At 40.4% G+C, this 18,337-nt stretch overlaps 1 protein-coding gene across 1 annotated transcript in view; it reads right to left on the bottom strand.

Annotated features, from left to right (window-relative positions):
• Positions 1–2,207: 2,207 nt before the first annotated feature.
• Positions 2,208–18,337, bottom strand: part of LOC101837650 (zinc finger protein 91) — a 32,325-nt gene continuing 16,195 nt past the window's right edge. The window contains exons 6-8 of the mRNA XM_040757907.1: positions 12,937–13,063; positions 12,379–12,474; positions 2,208–7,821 (exon numbers count right to left, since the gene is read on the bottom strand). Coding sequence (XP_040613841.1) covers positions 6,251–7,821; positions 12,379–12,474; positions 12,937–13,063 — 1,794 coding nt within the window. The 3' untranslated portion in view covers positions 2,208–6,250. The remainder of the gene's footprint in view (positions 7,822–12,378; positions 12,475–12,936; positions 13,064–18,337) is intronic.

Here is an 18,337-nt window from a genome sequence, read left to right as displayed (position 1 = left end):
TCTGTGAGTCCAAGACCACCCTGGGCTACATGATAGTGAATCAACCAAAAAGAGCTCACACCATTAATCCCACACTAGGAAGGTATAAAAGGAAGGATCAAGGGGTCTCATGAGAGATTCAGTTTCCAGACAGGAAAGGCATTGCACTCTGAGGATTCATGGAGACAGGTTCACCCATTTTGGTCTGAAGTAGAGGTAAAAACTAGTGGCTGGCTGCTTTGTTTCTCTGATCTTCAGCGTGAAGCCCAATATCTGTCTCTGGTTTTGTTTGTTTATTTGTGTTAAATTTCCTGCTGTGGAATAATACTTTTGTACATTGTAAAGAATTATCACTTGAAAACCCTGTCTCGTAAAAACAAACAAACAAAAAAAAAAGAATTATCACTTTAATTTGTTTTTTTTTAAGACTTTATTTATTTATCACATGCAGTGTTCTGTCTGTAGGCCAGAAGAGGGCACCAGATCTCATTACAGATGGTTTTGAGCCACCATGTGGTTGCTGGGAATTGAACTCAGGACCCCTGGAAGAGCAGTCAGTGCTCTTAACCTCTGAGCTATCTCTCCAGCACCACTTGAATTTGTTTAATGAAGTGATGATTGGCCAATAACCAGGGAAAAAGTACAGGCAGGGTGATCAAACTGAGGATGCTGGGAGAAAGAAGGGCTGATAGAGGAGAGTCTTGGTGAGATTTAAGCCAGTTGCTTAGGATGTGTAGAAAATGAGGTGACAAGCCATGAACCAGGTGACAAATCACAGACAAGAAATATGGGTTATTTTAAATATAAGTTAGGTAGTCACAAGCCTGAGCTAACAGTCAAGCATTTGTTCTTGCCCAGAGCCCTTCAGATTTTTAGTATTGTTGATGTTATTGCTTTGAATTGTGTGTTCCTATTCTTTTTTTTTATTTAAAATTTTTTTCATGTTATATACCAACCCCAGTTCTCCCTCCTCTTCTCCCGTCCTCCCTCCCCCCATCTCATCCACAATTCACTCCTCAGAAGGGGTAAGGCTTCCCCTGGGATGTCAACAAAGTCTGGCATAACAAGTCAAGGCTGGACCAAGCACCTCTCCCCTCTGTCAAGGCTGGGCAAAGTAGCCCAGCATAGGGAATGGTCTCCAAAAAGCCAGTTCATGCTCCATGGGATAGGTCCTGATCCCACTGCTAGGGACCCTTCAAACAGATCAGCCACATTCACAGGGCCTAGTTTGGTCCCATCAGATTCCCAGCTGACAGTCCAGAGTCCCTGAGTTCCAAGTAGCTCAGGTTAGCTGTCTCTGAGGATTCCCCAAAAATGACCTTAAACCCCCTTGCTCATATGATCCCTCCTTCCTGTCTTTACTGAAGCTGAGGAGCTCAGCCCAGTGCTTGGGTGTTTCCATCAGTTACTAGATGTAGGTTCTATGATGACAGTTGGGGTAGTCACTAATCTGATTAAAGGGGAAGACTGCATCAGGCACATTCTCCACTTGCTAGAAGTCTTATCTGGGACCATCCTTGTGGATTTCTGAGAATTTCCCTAGCACCAGGTTTCTCTCTAGCCCCATAATGGCTCCTTCTATTAAGATATCTCTTTCACTGCTCTCCTTCTCCATCCCTCACCCAAGAAAGAATATTAAGAGCTGCAAAGGAAAAGGCCAAGTAACATATAAAGGCAGACCTATCAGAATTAAACCTGTGTTCTCAATGTAAACTCTGAAAGCCAGAATATCCTGCACACACTTTCTGCAGATACTAAGAAACCATGGGTTCTGGAGAGATGGCTCAGAGGTAAAGAGCACTGACTGCTCTTTCAGGGATCCTGAGTTCAATTCCCAGCAACTACATAGTGACTCACAACCGTCTACAATTCAATCTGGTGCCCTCTTCTGGCATGTAGGCAGAACACTGTATATGTGATAAATAAATCTTAAAAAAAAAAAAAGAAACCATGGATACCAGCCCAGACTAATATATCCAGCAAAGCTTTCAATCACCATAGATAGAGAAAACAAGATATTCCACAACAAAACCAGATTTAAACAACACCTATGCACAAATTCAGCCCTACAGAAAGTACAAGAAGGGATACTCCACCCCAAGGAAATTAGCTGTACCCTGAAAACACAGGCAATGGATAAGCTTACACCAGCATATCCCAAAGAAGGGAAACACAGACACACTACCATAATTAAAAACAAAACCAAAAATAACAGGAATTAACAATCATTGATCATTAAAATCTTTTAATATCAATGGGCACAATTTACTGATAAAAAGACTCAGGCTAACCAAATGGGTACCAAAACAGGAAACATCCTGCTGCTGCATGCAAGATACACACCTCAGCTTCCAAGACAGACATTACTTGAGAGTAAACGATTGGGAAAAGGTTTTCCAATAAAATGGATCTAAGAAAAAACTGGTGTAGCTATCCTAACATCTGACAAAATAGACTTCAAACTAAAGTTAATGAAAAGAACTTGAGAAGGATATTTCATATTCCTTACAGGGGAAAAAGAATCCATCAGGATGAAGTCTGAATTCTGAAAGTCTATGACTCAAAATACAATGGCACACACATTTGTAAAAGAAACATTACTAAAGTGTGTTCCTCTTCTAAACCCTCAACCATAATCTTGTCTGCAATTCTAGTAGTAAACTCATTGATTCAAGATAGGGACTTTAGTGGAATCTTTGCTATGTCTTTAATTAGAGACAAATCTGAGGCGAGTAGACATTTTTTCTCATCTCCATTGGAAAACCACAGAACAGAGTGTCTTTTTGATTGCTGCAAGAAAACACATTAATCATTTGTTGCTCATGGTTTCATTGTGTAAAAGTCCTCTGATGGAGAGTATAGTTTCAGATAGGCAGCCATGATCCTTAAACAGGAGCAGGGAGCTTACATCTTGATCCCCAATAGGAGACAGGTAATGAGTAGGATTCTGTAACCTCAAAGCCCGCCCCCAATGACACGTGCTTTTGATAAGTCCAAACCCTCTAATCCTTCAAAAACAGTTCCTAACAACCAGACCTAAGCATTCCACCGTATGAATCTATAGGTATCAATCTCATTCTAAACCATGGTGACTTTAAAGTTATAGACAATGTGAAATCAGCTGCAATTCTCAGAGATTAACTCCAGTTTGGGGAATCCAGGCACTTTGTACCAAGCCCACATTGATTTGCTCTGAGCCAAGAGCACATCGAAGGAAGTCTCTGGCTTGTGGAAGTGCAATTTCATTTGAAAGGTGAAGACCCTTATAGCAGCTTCATGCTCAAAACTTCACTTCTAAGAAAGTTTCTCCAGGGTCAGCAACGTGTAGGTCAACATGGAGCTTTGCAGCACTATTAGAGAGAACCGCTTCACCATATAAGTGGTCAGATGTTCAGTGTCCCTCCTAACAGTCCCTGTGTGGTCACATGTCATGGAGCATGCAGGTGATGGCTAAGTGGAATTGGAACCTCACCATATGGAACCTCATGGCAGAAATATGGAAAACTCTACACTGGGGCTATCTGTGCTTCAGTCCTGAGTCTGTGATCCAGGGCATGTCCCTTCACTTGGGAGGTGAGCATGAGTTCCCAGCCCTGCTGGTGGTGAATGTGGACCTGAGTTTGTGAAGAACCATGAAAACACTGGTAAAATTCTAGTAGAGCTCTCACAAAAACTAAATTGCTTACATAGAGTAACAGTTGAGAGTTTTCAAGGACAGAAGGGCAGGTGGAAAAATCTTGAGATGGGTTATGGGAGATCTTTGTAAGATTGGACATTTAAATTTGTTCAGTGACTGTACCATCTCTGTGTCCCTCACCAATTCTCTACACTGTAGGATTCTGATATTAACACAAAGCTGTTTTACAAGCTGTAGAGTCAGATCCATGTATAGCTCGCTCACACAGTGTTAGTACAGAGGAATGAAGAGTAGCTACTTACTGATTTGCAGGACTACCTATTAAGAAAAAGCATACATTATACTCAACTGCTTTAAATGCATATTTGTTTCATTTTGTTTTGTTTCGACTTTTCTTTTTTTACTTAGATACAAGGTGACTTTAAAATTTCCAATCCAGCCTTTTACCCCGGGTCCACTTATATAACATGGCTGGTTTCAAAATCATCTTTAAAAGACACTTCTCGTTCCCACATTAATGTGTTGCTTTGTTAGTTTAAAACCGAGTCTTTTAAATGTCCTAGTTAAGATTAAAAATCACAATATACGGACCAGAAAACTTACAAGGCTATTATATCTGTCAAAGGCTCGACTCATTCATAATGTCGTGTAGTGGATCAGGAGGGGAACACCAGTCTCTCTGCACAAGGCTGTAAAGCTGACTCCAGACGACAATTCCAGGAAAAGCTGAAATCTGTGTACTTGGTTCTGGGAATTCTTTCGCACAGACTTCTGGGAAATGTAGTCTAAGGCACTGTGACGTGACCCCAAAGTTAGGCATGAGTCCTCCCCTGCTGTGTCTCCTGCTGCGTCTCTGACTTGGAGATTGGTCCAGGGTGCAGGTCAGCCTGAGGCTCCGTGCGGGGTGCGGTCCGTCTTGGAGGGGGTGGACCTGGGCTGGGTGCGAGGGCGGAGAAGCTGCCTTGGAGATGCTGTGCTGAACTGGCTGGGACGCGGGAGGTTGCAGGTCAGGGCTGGGAGAGGGCGATGGGACTGTGCCCTGAGAGATGGTTTCCTTAGGACGGGCAGCCCGAGTCCGCCTTGGGCTTCTGGGACAGCAGAGCTGCCGGGGAGCGCGGAGTAGACGATAGCGCAAGGTCCAGGACTGCAAGCTAACGATGGTCAGCTGAGGTGAGCAGGACTGCAAGCTAACGATGGTCAGCTGAGGTGACCAGGACTGCAAGCTAACGATGGTCAGCTGACTACCTGCTCCTGAGGTGGAGCTGGGAGCTCCCTGAGCAGTTTTGGTGGTGAAGCGGCTTCACGAGCTGAGCCCTTCTCACATGGATGCTGTCAGATTCTCAGTGTCTTAGAGCAAACGCGGTGTCTGACCCCTCCTGTACTCCAGCCTGCCTGGTGTAAGGGTCTTGAGTCTGGATTGTGTTCCTTTTCTCTGCCAGTATAAGAATTAAGAGAGGAAAAAAATCTGAGGCACATCAAAGGTCACTGGTGGAAAATTCTGGAAGACAGCAGACAGATAGGCTTTTTATTCAAGCATTCATTTTTCAAAATAATTTTCAAATATATATGTATATATATGATTATGAATATTATACCCCATTAAACAAACACAATTTAAATTTGTTTTGAGGTATGTGCTTTAGGCTGTACTTCAACATCATATACAAAGGAGTATAGAATGAGAGATATAATTGGATTCTCCTTCCCACTCATCTCTGTGAGTAAATTTCATTTATATTTAGCATGACTAGAAACACAATTCTGGACACATTAGAGACATTTAATCATCTAGAAGTCAGTGATTGTTAATGTTTAGGAGTTAATTACCCCCTGTTAATAGTTTACAGTACATTAGTAAACTTGAGATTGAGATGACTTTGGGATCTGTATATGCAGTAAAATAAGACCTGCCCCTACAGTGTTTCATACTTGAGGATCACATATCCACTAATCAAACACATCCTTTCTGCCGAGTGAGTGCAACTGGCTTGGGTCCTTATTTCAGTGTGATGGCAATCTCTATGACATGACAGTTGGGAACATCTGAGAAATGCTGTTCTGAATGTAAAGGAAATAAGACATTCTTTATTCTGGATTCAAATATGACTGAAAATGTGTTCTGTTAGCATTTCCTTGGGAGATAAACACACATGCCCACTCACCCCAGACTGTACCAATGCAAACCATTTCACCAAAGTCCAATCTGGTGAGAAATATGAGTCAATGGAGATCCTTACATACCCAGGGGAGATGTTATTACAGGTGTTTGGGTGACACCACAGGGAAAAATAATGGTAACTGTACCATAGCCCAGATCTCAGATTTAGAGAACCCAACAGACAAAGTTACAAGAGTTTTATGGAACATTTATAGTTACAGAATAAACAGTCATAAATCAAGGCAGGTTTGAAAAACATGAACAAACTGGAGAGGGGGGTTACAGCAAAGAGAAATCTCTACTGTTTTCTGGTGGCATTCTTAGCATTTGTATTGGTGGAAATTAGATGTTCCTGTTGATATTCTAAAATAATTAATATTCTCCACCATGAATTCATTTAAGTTGGATAAGGTCTGAATGATTAGCAAAGATTATGCCATATTCCACACACTCATGGAATTTGTATTCAGAATGAATTATTTGCCTTCCTTTAAGGGCTGAAAATGTGTAAACCTTTTACATTTGTAGGATTTCTCTCCAGTATGAACTGTCTTGTGTCGAGTAAGGCTATAAAGATTAACAAAGGCTTTGCCACATTCCCCACACTTGTGTGGATTGTCTTCAGAGTGAATATTTTGATGTCTTTTAAGGTCTGAAAAATAGGAAAAGGCTTTACCACACTCTCCACACTTGTAGAGTTTCTCTCGTGTATGAACTGCCTTGTGTCTATTAAGGGCTGACTGGTTACGAAAGCCTTTGTGACATTCTTGACACTTGTGTGGGTTTTCTCCACTATGAATTATTTGATGTTTTTTAAGTTCTAAAGTGGAGTAAAACATTTTCCCACATTCTTCACACTTGTAAGATTTCTCCCCTGTATGACGTAATTTGTGCAGAGGAAGGTATGAGAGCATAGAAAAGGTTTTGCCACACTCTTCACATTTGTGTGGTCTTTCCCTATGAGATCTCTTGTGTACAGAAAGTTCTGCATTGGTACAAAAGATCTTGCTACACACTACACATATGTAGGGCTTCTCTTCAGTATGAATTCTTTCATGTCTCTTCAGTTTTGAAGGATAGGAAAACTTTTTGCCACATTTTTTACACTCGTGTCGTTTCTCTCCAATATGAACTATTTTGTGCTGAACCAGGGAAGAATGACTAGAAAAGGCTTTTCCACAGACTTCACACTTGTACACGTTCTCTTGACAATGAAGTCTTTTATGATTCTTTAGGTCAGAAGTAAAGTAAAACATTTGGCCGCATCCTTCACAATGGTAAGGTTTCTCTCCAGTATGATATAACTTGTGCTGACTCAAGGAAAATTTAGAAGCAAAGGCTTTCCCACACTCTTCACACTTGTGTGGTTTCTCTGTAGAATGAACAATCTTGTGCTTAGTAAGGGTAGAAAGCTTAGAAAAGGCTCTGCCACATTCCCCACACTTGTAGGGATTGCCATCAGAGTGAATTCTTTGATGTATTTTAAGGTCTGAAGAATAGGAAAAAAGTTTGCCACACTTGTCACACTGGTAAGATTTCTCTCCACAATGAATTCTTTGATGTTTCTTAAGGAATGAAGGATCATAAAAAGCTTTCCCACACTCTTCACATTTATAGGGTTTCTCTCCAGAATGAATTCTTTGATGTTGCTTCAGCATTGAAGGATAGCAAAATGACTTGCCACATTCTTCACACTTGTAGGGTTTTTCTCCAGTATGGTTTTTCTGGTGAACAGAAAGTGATGAGCGAGTACTAAAGGCTTTATGACATTCTTCACACTTGTAGGGTTTTTCTCCAGTATGAATCCTCTGGTGTACAGAAAGTTTAGAGCGAGAATTGAAGGTCTCACAACAACCTTCACACTTGTAGGGTTTTTCTCCTGTATGAAGTCTCTGGTGTATAGAAAGTGTTGAGCAAGAACTGAAGACCTTCCCACATTCTTCACATGTGTAGGGTTTCTCTCCTGTATGAATTATCTGACATTGAATAAGGAGTGATTTATCATCAAAAACCTTGCTGGAATCATTATATCCATTGGGTGTTGTCCCTGTTGAGCAAAAGTTGAGATATGATCAAAAGCTTAGCAACATGACTCATACAGATAAAATGGAGATGTTTACTCATATATATTTAACCTTAGATGAGAAACTGCAATATATTTCAACACCTATAGGCAATGAGCATAATTCAGAAAATATAGTATGTGGAAACAGCTGTAATAAATGCCCAACCAGATAGGATATAAAAATAATGAATAGTAGCATATTATTCAAAGTTAAATAGCTAAATAAATTGTGACACCTAAAATTGTGGAAACTCTAAAGGGCATTTTGCTAACAAAAATAAGCTCATTAAATAATGCAGGTGTTACATGGCTAGACAGATATGAAATTATAAAGTAGCCATGGAACTTGGAAAAGAGGAACTTCATTGTCACATAGGACTGACAGAAATATACAATTTTTATCTTAAGTATGAAGTTGAAGGTAAAAAAGATATGCTGCAAAATAATAGACTGTCCACAGCTGTTAAATAATATATCTCAAGGATTTAGGGTGGTCCTTTACATATTACTTTGATGACATGAAAATATATAACAGACGGTTATGAAGTTCTGAAAAACCTTCACATAAAGTTGCAAATAACAGAACTCTGACTGAAGGCACCATATCTGTAGGTGAATGGATAATCACATTAACCTAATTTCTAAGAATGAATTCATTTATAATACTAAACAAGGATTGAGCAATGAGTGGAGAGCGACAATGCACAAGGAACAAACATGTACGCCTTGTGATTACTCATGAAATGGAAACACACAGTTGCCATGTTCACAGAACAAGACCTCATAGGTATTTTTATCTTACACTGTCTTTCTGTGTTTTACAATTGGATATTCCACCTATGTAAATATATAGATTACATGCAGGCAAATGGTTGTAGGCCATGTGCCCTGTCAGATATTAATACAGAATATCAAACTGGAAAGTAAAGAAAAAAACTTGAATTCATGGGATTCTGGAAGCTTACTGATGAGCAACCAAACACATTCCCCTAGTTGTGGACAGTTTCACTTTTAACTATATGTCCACAAAGTCCATGCATTTTTAATCATTATTGCCAAGTGTGTGATAGGAGAAAAATGAGAAGATATTTTCATTGTTCATATGGAACTCTGATGACTTTCATTAATATGAATGTATGTGATACGAAAGAAACTTATGTGTAAAGTTACTGTCCTATAATGGTTTCACGCTAGATCTTCAGAAAGTGTGCAATTTTCATATGTGTACAAACAGTGTAAAGTCTGTTACTGAACTGCCCAAAAGGGACTCCATTTTGCCTGAGTTTTATCCAACTGCTCCCCTAGCTCACTAACCAATCCTATTGAGAAAATGTTCTCATGCAGCCTCACTTGCAGCTTTGGAAGATCCATTGTTTGATAACAAATTGTTGAATCAGTGGAACTGACACTTTTGAAGTTTTAGGCTCCTGGCCAGCCTCTGGTATGAGGTAATTTGGGGTGTGGCTTTATAATCCAAATATGGTTCACTTCATGGATAACAGTGATTGTGGGACTCCTTTGCCCTGTGGCTGAGGTCCCCACATGTCTCTGCTCCACGAAACCTGGATACTCTTCCTTTCATTTCTAGAACTTTCTGAGTTGCTTAGATGTCTACTTTTATGGTTTTTCTGTCCAAATATCACTAGGCTACTGGTACTTATGTGCTTAGAGGTTGATCCACAAAGATGCCAATATGCCCCATCTCATAGAATAATTCTATTATCATAAAGCTTGATCTTTATAACAGGGAAAATATATATAGAGCTATTCAGGTTGTCTGCCCACATCTGCAGACACAAACCAGTTTTGGCAGTATAAATCTGATGATGTAACGATAAACGGCACACTTACTGAAAATAAAACTAAGTATTTATTGTAGAAATTACTCACAAGATACCAAACAAGTAACCCAGATGAGCCGAGTAGTTTTCCGCCGATGAACTGGAAGCCGAAAGCCGGAAAAAGAGACCAAGACTTCCATTGTTCAGTCTTTTATACCTTCCCCCATAAGGCCTCCTAGCCACGCCCAAAAGTGGGCCTGGCTAGTGATGTAGTTCACCGCCTACGTATGTATATGTCTTTAAGTCTTTAGTCATGCCTAAAGTGGGTGTGGTTAGCGGTGTGGTAAACTGCTCTTTTATTACCTCATCTGTATGCGCCTCTAGTAAGTCACATGGTTAATGGCGGCATTGTTTTCCTCCTACATAAATCACTGGGCTCAGTCTTACAAACAAGTGCTTTTGAATATAGATAATGTTTTTTAAATCATCATATACTGTTTTAGCTCACTGAATGCCTGGCTCTGGGGATAAGATATGCCACAACCACTTCAACCCACACAAGAATATTTGTCTCCAAATTTCTTCTAAAGCCCCTGTCTTGGGTCAAACTGGCTCCCTGACTCACTGACAGGCAAAAAGAACAGGACAGCCCAACAAAAGACACTATGAGGTAAACTATTTCATATAGATGCTATTATTTAATTTACCTCATGGTAGAAAGATGTGTATCATGAAAACAACTAATGGGATCCTCTTTGTTAAAAAGGATAAAAAAGACATCTTTTAAAATCTCTCAATAATAACTTCAAAATCATAGCTTAATTCTGTTAGATGTTTAATGTTTACTTAATTTAATGATGATCATGATAAGTTTACATACTATCTAAATCATAAAGACTCTATGATGTTTTCTACAAGGTTTACCTGGAAACTTTCGAGGCACAATGGTTTAACAGTAATAGTTATTCAGCACATGAGTTTCACTGTGTAGCCTGCCTCTGCCTCCCGAGTGCTGGGATTAAAGGCATGTGCCACCAACACTCAGCTAAAATCTTGTTAAGATATAAATTTTCTATCTCATCATCAGTGAAATGATTTAAAACAAATGACATAAATTTGAGGTTATATCTTTTAAAGGGGGTTTAAATTATTTTAGACAAGCTATATAAATAAAGAGAGGACCAAAACCAGACAACCTTTCGGTGACAGGAAGTCTGGCTATATTACACAGGCCTTATGGTGGATGAGACTTAAAGATAACATACTTAAGGTCAAAATTTCCTAAGGCACAAAATGTTATTCAGGGTTAACATAAACTACTTCAAGTAGACTATTTAGTCACTTATATCCTTCCTAACTTTGTTAATCTTTAGAGATTTGGGGAAACTGAGTCATAAGAAGAACTGAAGCATGAGTTCTAATTGGTATTAATAACAAAAACCTGGAGTCAGATATTAGGGGGTGAAAGCTGAAAGATGAGAGAAGCAGAGCAGCCAGCCACTAGAGTCCTTACCTCTATGACTCTCAGCTCCAAAAGAGAGTGAATTCCTGTTTCCTCCTACCTTACATTCCTCTCTTCCCCTCCAGCCAAATCACTTCCTGTCTGTCTCTACAGACTTTCAGACCTCTTTACTTGTTGTAGCATAAGCAAAATATCACCACAAAGAATTGTGTGGATAATTAATTGTACACTTTTTTATTTTTACAGGTATCTTCATATAAAGGTTAACCTTTCTATTTTCTCCTCTGATTGTATTCTTTGTGATAAAACAAGGTACTTAATGTAAGAGACCTGTTGGCTTATTCAGATTTTGTAAAGGTCCACCATAAAGAAACAAGGACAGCGAGGTTACCACTTTCTCCATAGACTGCATTTATGTTTAAAGTTTATTTTGTATAAAGCATCTTCAGATCAAAATGTAAATTTTAGGATTCAAACTTTTAACAGAGATAAATTACTTCCATTTATAAAATCCCAATCTTACAAGGAGTCACTAATTCACTGTAAACTGTTACAACAAAGATAATTAAGACATAATAATGATGAATCATCTAATGAGTGATTAAATATCTTTAATGTGACCAAATATCTGTTTGTAGTCATGGTAAATACAAATGTAATTCCTTTGCAGAGAAAATATTCGAGGAAGAGACCAGTCTATACCTTCTATTATATAGGCCAGTGTACATGTTATCCAAGTTAAGCATAAAGCAGGTAACATTAAACAAATTTAAGGTTAATTTTTTGCTTAATATTGAATAATATTCAAAGATGAGGTATGCTTTTAAAAAACTGGTTATTGAAATCGAATGCTTCAGTAAAATGGGTTAAATCTAAACTACACTTGCATGGCAGGACATACCCAGGATCAAATAGCACACTTACCCTCCAATGTGACATAGACCCTACAAGAGTAAATGGCATGCTGGCCTCATCACAATAAAAGGATGCAAGTAAATGACTTTTCTGTATAGAGTGGCATTTCCTTGAGTCTTATATAACAATGTAGTCTCAACAAAAAGATAAGCCTTGGGAGTCACAGTAAATACAAGCACAGCTCACCATTGGGGATTACCAAGCTTAAGAGACTTAAAACATCACCATAAATGTCTGACAGATGTGCTTTGACAACAAAAACAAGGAGAGACCTAAAGAATTATCTCCATAATATTATGTTTCAAGGCGGATGGGAAAGTCTGTCTTTCGGTTGAATATTTGTACCTCACCTCTATTCCTGACCACCTCATTCCTACACACCTGGATGCTTGGCAGCTGTTGCTTGTCTCTTCACATCCGAAGACTCTTGTCTTTGCTCCAGAAATGTCACCAGGTGTGGCTTAGAGGCAGCAAGACCTGTTTACAGTAAAAAGGAAAAGGATTGTTTAAGTGTTCTTCTAGGAATTGACACGTACCTTCTAGTAGAGTGTTTATAAGGAAAGAGATAATACAATGAAAGATTACAGACAAGTAGGTCTTTAAATGTATTCTGACAATATTACTACACTAGAGGAATTTACAGTGTCCAGATTCTGAGTCTCATTTAAAGGGAAAGACATTAAAACTGACTTGGGAAACACTTTAATTAACAGGCATGCTCCGTGCCTCATACCACTGAATTTCTAACAGTCCCACCAAACACACACAAAAAAAGAAAAATCAGTGAAATGTTTCTTAGTTATGGAGCAAGGTCTCTAATTTTTCTTGAAATGAAGAATATGAAACTCACTGTTGAAAGGTTCCCATGAGACACCATACAAAGTGAGGAAGGTATGTGTCGATAGTGAAATAAGAATTCTCTATGGATGAGATCCTCACCCAGGAAATCAAGGTTGCTGTAATTCTCCAACATCACCTCCCTGTACAGATTCCACTGAGCAGGCTCCAGGTATTCCCTCTCTTCTGGAGAGAACTCAATGGCCACATCCCGGAAGGACAGCATTTCCTGAAACAAAGATCAATGAATGATATTGCATTTTTTAAAAATTAACTAAAACCACCAATAAGAATATAAATACCAAAATGTACTGGACTGGATAGTTCTCCTGTCAACTTGATACAAGCTAGGGTTATTTAAGAAGAGAGACATAATAGAGAAAATGTCTCTCTAAGACTGTCCTGTTCCAAGCTTAGGAGAGCATTTTCTTAGTGATTGGTATGAGGCAGCACAGTCCATTATGGGTGATGCCTGTCCTGCGCAGGTAATTCTAAATGATAAAGGAAAGCAGAATAATAGTGTTATATGCTTATATTATACACTACACACACACACACACACACACACACACATATTCTTAGAGGAGAAAGGCATAGAGGGAGAAGGAATTTTCAACACTTCATGTGCACAGTCACAAATATGAAATGAACTAAAATACAGATTCTGATACAGCAGCTCCGGCTGAAGTTTGAATTTCTGAATTTGTACAGTTTTAGTAGTGATGTCAATGACAGTGACAAGAGGCATGAGATGGGGTAGTCAAGAGGAGTGACTTTGATTTCCTGGATGAGGATTGCATCTATAGTTAATTCTTATTTCACCATCAACACGTAGAATAATACCAGAACACATAAAATATATGTGAACATATGACAAAATCAACTAGAGGATTAAGAACACTATTGGAGAACTTAAATAGAACAGATGTCTCTCTGATCTTTAGTCATTTTTCACTTTCTGTCTTTTCTCTGGCAGGGATTGATGGAGGTGCTTTTGGTACTCCTAAAGTATATTTCCCACATATGAACCCTGTGCATCAGTGTGCTGTAGCTGAGAAATACATTTGCTGATGCTGCTATTTTCTTCTCTCAAAATTTTCTAATTTCAGATTTCTGTTTTTTATCTTCCCGAGTAAAGTCTCAGAATGATCTATGAGAATAGTCCTACTTTTCATTTTTATTACTACATTAAAATTATCAGTAATTTAACTATTAATGGGGTATTTTGCAATAATTTCATGAGTAAACTTTGAATCATCTTTCTCAGTTTCTGTTTGCTTATCTACACAAACACTATAGATCAGGCTCCAGAAATGTATCCTACACAATGCTTACACATATCCAGTATTAGGGGAAACAGTACTGTGAACACAGATCACCTTCTTATCACACTGTTGAGGACCATCTATTGTTTGGTAAGTCCCCAAACCTCAGCTTCCTGATATCCCTGTCTGGACAGAAAAACCACTGCATCTCCAAATTTTATGAGTTACAACTCTATGCATGTAGCCTATCAATGTGATCAACTGGTACTTATCTTCCTCTGCCTGAAATAATTTCCAGTTTCACCCATATTATCACAACTGACCAGACTGGTTTGTTTTTCTGAAAAATTGTAAAATTAAGATATAATTACATCATTCTTCCCCTCCCTCATTCCAACTCCTCTCTTGTCCATCTCAAATATATTGTCTTCTTCAGTTTTTATTGTTAAATTTACATATACATAGACACACACATACATGCACATACTACATAAGTGTTCTCTGTGTGTGTTTTGAGGACTGACCTCATAGCACTGGATGAACAGTGAGTAGGTTCATCCTTGGGGAAGACTAATTCTCCCTCTCTGAGTAGTTCTTTGGTAATTATATTTCTTTTGGATACAGTTACAAGAGATTCCCATCTACAGGGTATCATATATTAACGTTGTCATTGTTCAGGGAGTCCTATTGTTGGGTTATGGCTTCTCTCCCTTGGAAGCCCGCAAATCACTTTCTAGTACTATGAAAACTTGTCCTTAGGTCGGAGGCTCCCAGGTCAGACAGAGAGGACTGTGTGTGACGTGCATGATGTTTGCAGCACTAGAATGGAGGAGCCATGTTCTCAAGAATTTGTGCCGTGGAAACATATATTCTGTGAAGAGTGATTACACTGAAAATGTCTTTTAATAAGGGGAAGAAATAAGCAGCAATGAGGAGGCCGATACCTATTCAAATAACAAGCAGACTGAGAAATTTTCGTAAATAGAACACCCATTGATTTCTCATAAATAGAACACCCATTGATTTCTCAAGCACCTTTGTAGCTTGTAGACCCCATCTCCACCTTTACAAGTAAGTGAAGAAAAAACAAAACAAAACAAAAACAAAGATGCCACTCTTGTTTTAAACTAGGAAATTGCAAGAGCAGGGGAGTTGATGACCATGGAGAATGGCAAGAGTCTAGACAGTGAAGATGGCAAACACTGTTCTATGGGAGAACTGGAGCAGGTCCCCAAAGGAGAACTGATCACAAGGATCACTCTAATGCAGCCCGACATAAGGGACCCTGCTCTACCTGGGAAAGTACATGCTGTCCTGGGGCCAGCCTCCTGAGAGATGCTGTGGGCGGTGGGTGGTAAGTCTATGTATAAGTTAGGATTTCTTTTTTTTTTTTTTTTTTTTTTTTTTTTGATTTTTCGAGACAGGGTTTCTCTGTAGCTTTGGAGGCTGTCCTGGAACTCACTTTGTAGACCAAGCTGGCCTTGAACTCACAGAGATCCACCTGCCTCTGCCTCCCGAGTGCTGGGATTAAAGGCGTGCGCCACCAACGCCCGGCTATAAGTTAGGATTTCTATTACTGCGAAGAGACACCATGACCAAAGCAATTCATAAAGGAGAACATTTGATGGGGTGGCTTACAGTTCAGAGGTTCAGTCCATTGCCATCACGGTGGGACATGGTGGCACACAAGTAGCCACGGCAGTGAAGGGGTTGAGACCTTAGAACTTGATATACAGGCAACTGGAAAGGAACTGAGACACTGGGCGTGGCTTGAGCAGATCTGAGAACAAGAAGCTCACCTCCATGGCGACAGGCGAGCTCAAGCAAGGCCACACATACTTCAACAAGGCCACGCCTCCTAATAGTGCCACTCCCTTTGGGAAGCATTTTCTTTAAAACCACTACATTCTACTCCCTGGCCCCCAAACACTTGTAGCCATATCATAATGCAAAAAAATGCATCAAGTGTAACTTTAAAAGTCCCATAAGTTTGTAATAGTCTCAAACTTACTTAAAAGTCTAAAGTTCAAAGTCTATTCTGAGGTTCATGCAATCTCTTTTGTAATCTCCTATAAACCAAAAAGCAGATCAAACACTTCTGACATATACTGGCACAGGATATACATGACTGTTTCAAAACATAGGGAAGGACAAGTAGTGAGGAAATATTGGACCACAAGCAAGACCAAAACGCAGCTGTGCAAATTCCAAACTCTGCATCTCCATGTCTGATGTCAAAATGCTCTTCAAATCTCCAGCCCTTTCAACCTTGTTGACTACAACACACCTCTCTCTTGGCTGGTTTCACTCAGCTCTCCTCAGCAGGCATCCCATAGCCCTGGCATTTCTAACATCTTGGGGTTTCCAAGGCAATCCAGACTTTACCTTCACAGCTCCATGAAATGGCCTCTCCAGACCTTAATTCATGAACACCCCTGTGGGGACACCAGACCTTGAGCAGAGACCCACTTCCCCTTTGGCCTGGGAGTAGGCAGCTGTAAGACAATGTTTACTAAAAACAAAACAAGGCCTGGGGCAATTAAGTTCCTGGAAAAGGCCTGCCCACGGAAACCACCCTGACCTCGACCTTGTCCAAAGACACGCCCAGATCAGTTTTTGGGGTCAGAGCAGAACCAGCCAGGGTAGAGGAGAGAACAGAAGCTTTTCTGGGAGCCTTTCTTAGGAAGTTTTCTTGAACCTTTTTGGGGCCTGCTTAAAGTTTTCTTTACACCGTTGAACGAGTCTCTGTGTTGTCAATCCCCGACACCCTCCCCACGTTCTCGGACACAGGCTGCCTAGTAGGTTCGACACACCCCTGACACATGCCTGGCCTGACAGCTTTATTTAGTCTCGGGGGTAAATTCAATAGCTCCTTTTTTCAATCCTTTCTTCAGAACCTGTCCCTAGGGACCCTTCTTATTGACTAGATCAACAAGTACTTTAAATCACAGGAACACACACAGGTCTGTGAGCTCTTCCTCACCCTCCTGACCTGACACAAAGCCCTGGCACCCTAGAACAAGGACAAGTGAGCTTTTCACCTCACACAGTAAATGCAAGTAACTATGTTATCACCAAAATTTAATGTCTTTAATGAAAATATATTAGTGACAAAAGTATTAATTACAAGTGCAATGTGTCAACAGGTTAAACACACCTAGTTTGTAATTCACCAAAGTGCTGATTGCAAGGCTCTGTCACGGTGATCACTGTAAGAAACAGGAAATGAACCACAGAAAGTATTTATCACACCCATGAAGTATGTTTGAATGTTTTCTGTCACAGATTCAGGTAGGCTAGGCTGTCCTTGAATTTGCTATGAAGCAGGGGAGAGCCAGAGGGTCCTGCCTCCCCCTCACTAATGCAGAAATGACAGGGATGTGCAATAGAGTGGACTTGAGTTTCTTTTCTGTCACAGGTCTGTCTACTTTAAATCACAGGAACACACACAGGTCTGTGAGTTCTCCACACCCTGCTGACCTGACACAAAAGCCTGGCAACATAAAACAAGGCCATGAGAGATTTTCGCCTATTCCTAGGGACCACACTTCTGGACCACCTCACCAACTCAAGGAGAGATCAAGAGATGTTGACACAACCGTTGTGGGCCAAGCAGACATCCTGTCTTTATGACAGTTAGTCCACCCTACATTAGGAATGGAGGACCTCTCAAAGGGTAAGACAACCCAGCCCCTCGACGTGAGGCCTGGAGTCAGCTCCTCCAGTCCCTTCTCCCTGCTGAGGATCCCTCTGTGTGTGGGCTGCACGTGTGCTCTCTCACCCCTAGTCAAAGCTCTTCTATAGCAGCTGAGTCTGGCAGATCTGTCTGCTGTCTTCCAGAATTTCTCACCAGATATCTTTGCTGTCCATCAGATTTTTTCCTCTCTTAAGTCTTTAACTGGCAGAGAATGTGAACACAATCCAGACTCAAGACCCTTACACCAGGCAGGCTAGAGTACAGGAGGGGTCAGACACCCCGTTTGCTCTAAGACACTGAGAATCTGACAGCATCCATGTGAGAAGGGCTCAGCTCATGAAGCTGCTTCCCCACCAAAGCTGCTCAGGGAGCTCCCAGCTCCACCTCAGGAGCAGGTAGTCAGCTGACCACCGATAGCTTGCAGTCCTGGGCCTTGCGCTATCGTCTACTCCGCGCTCCCGGGCAGCTCTCCTGTCCCAGAAGCTCAAGGCGGACTCGGGCTGCCCGTCCTAAGGAAACCATCTCTCAGGGCACAGTCCCA

This window comes from Mesocricetus auratus, unplaced genomic scaffold (genome assembly GCF_017639785.1).
Source record: "Mesocricetus auratus isolate SY011 unplaced genomic scaffold, BCM_Maur_2.0 Super-Scaffold_100015, whole genome shotgun sequence".
NCBI lineage: Eukaryota > Metazoa > Chordata > Mammalia > Rodentia > Cricetidae > Mesocricetus > Mesocricetus auratus.
Note: the sequence above shows the minus strand (reverse complement) of the source record. Positions and strands in the feature narration are given on the sequence as shown.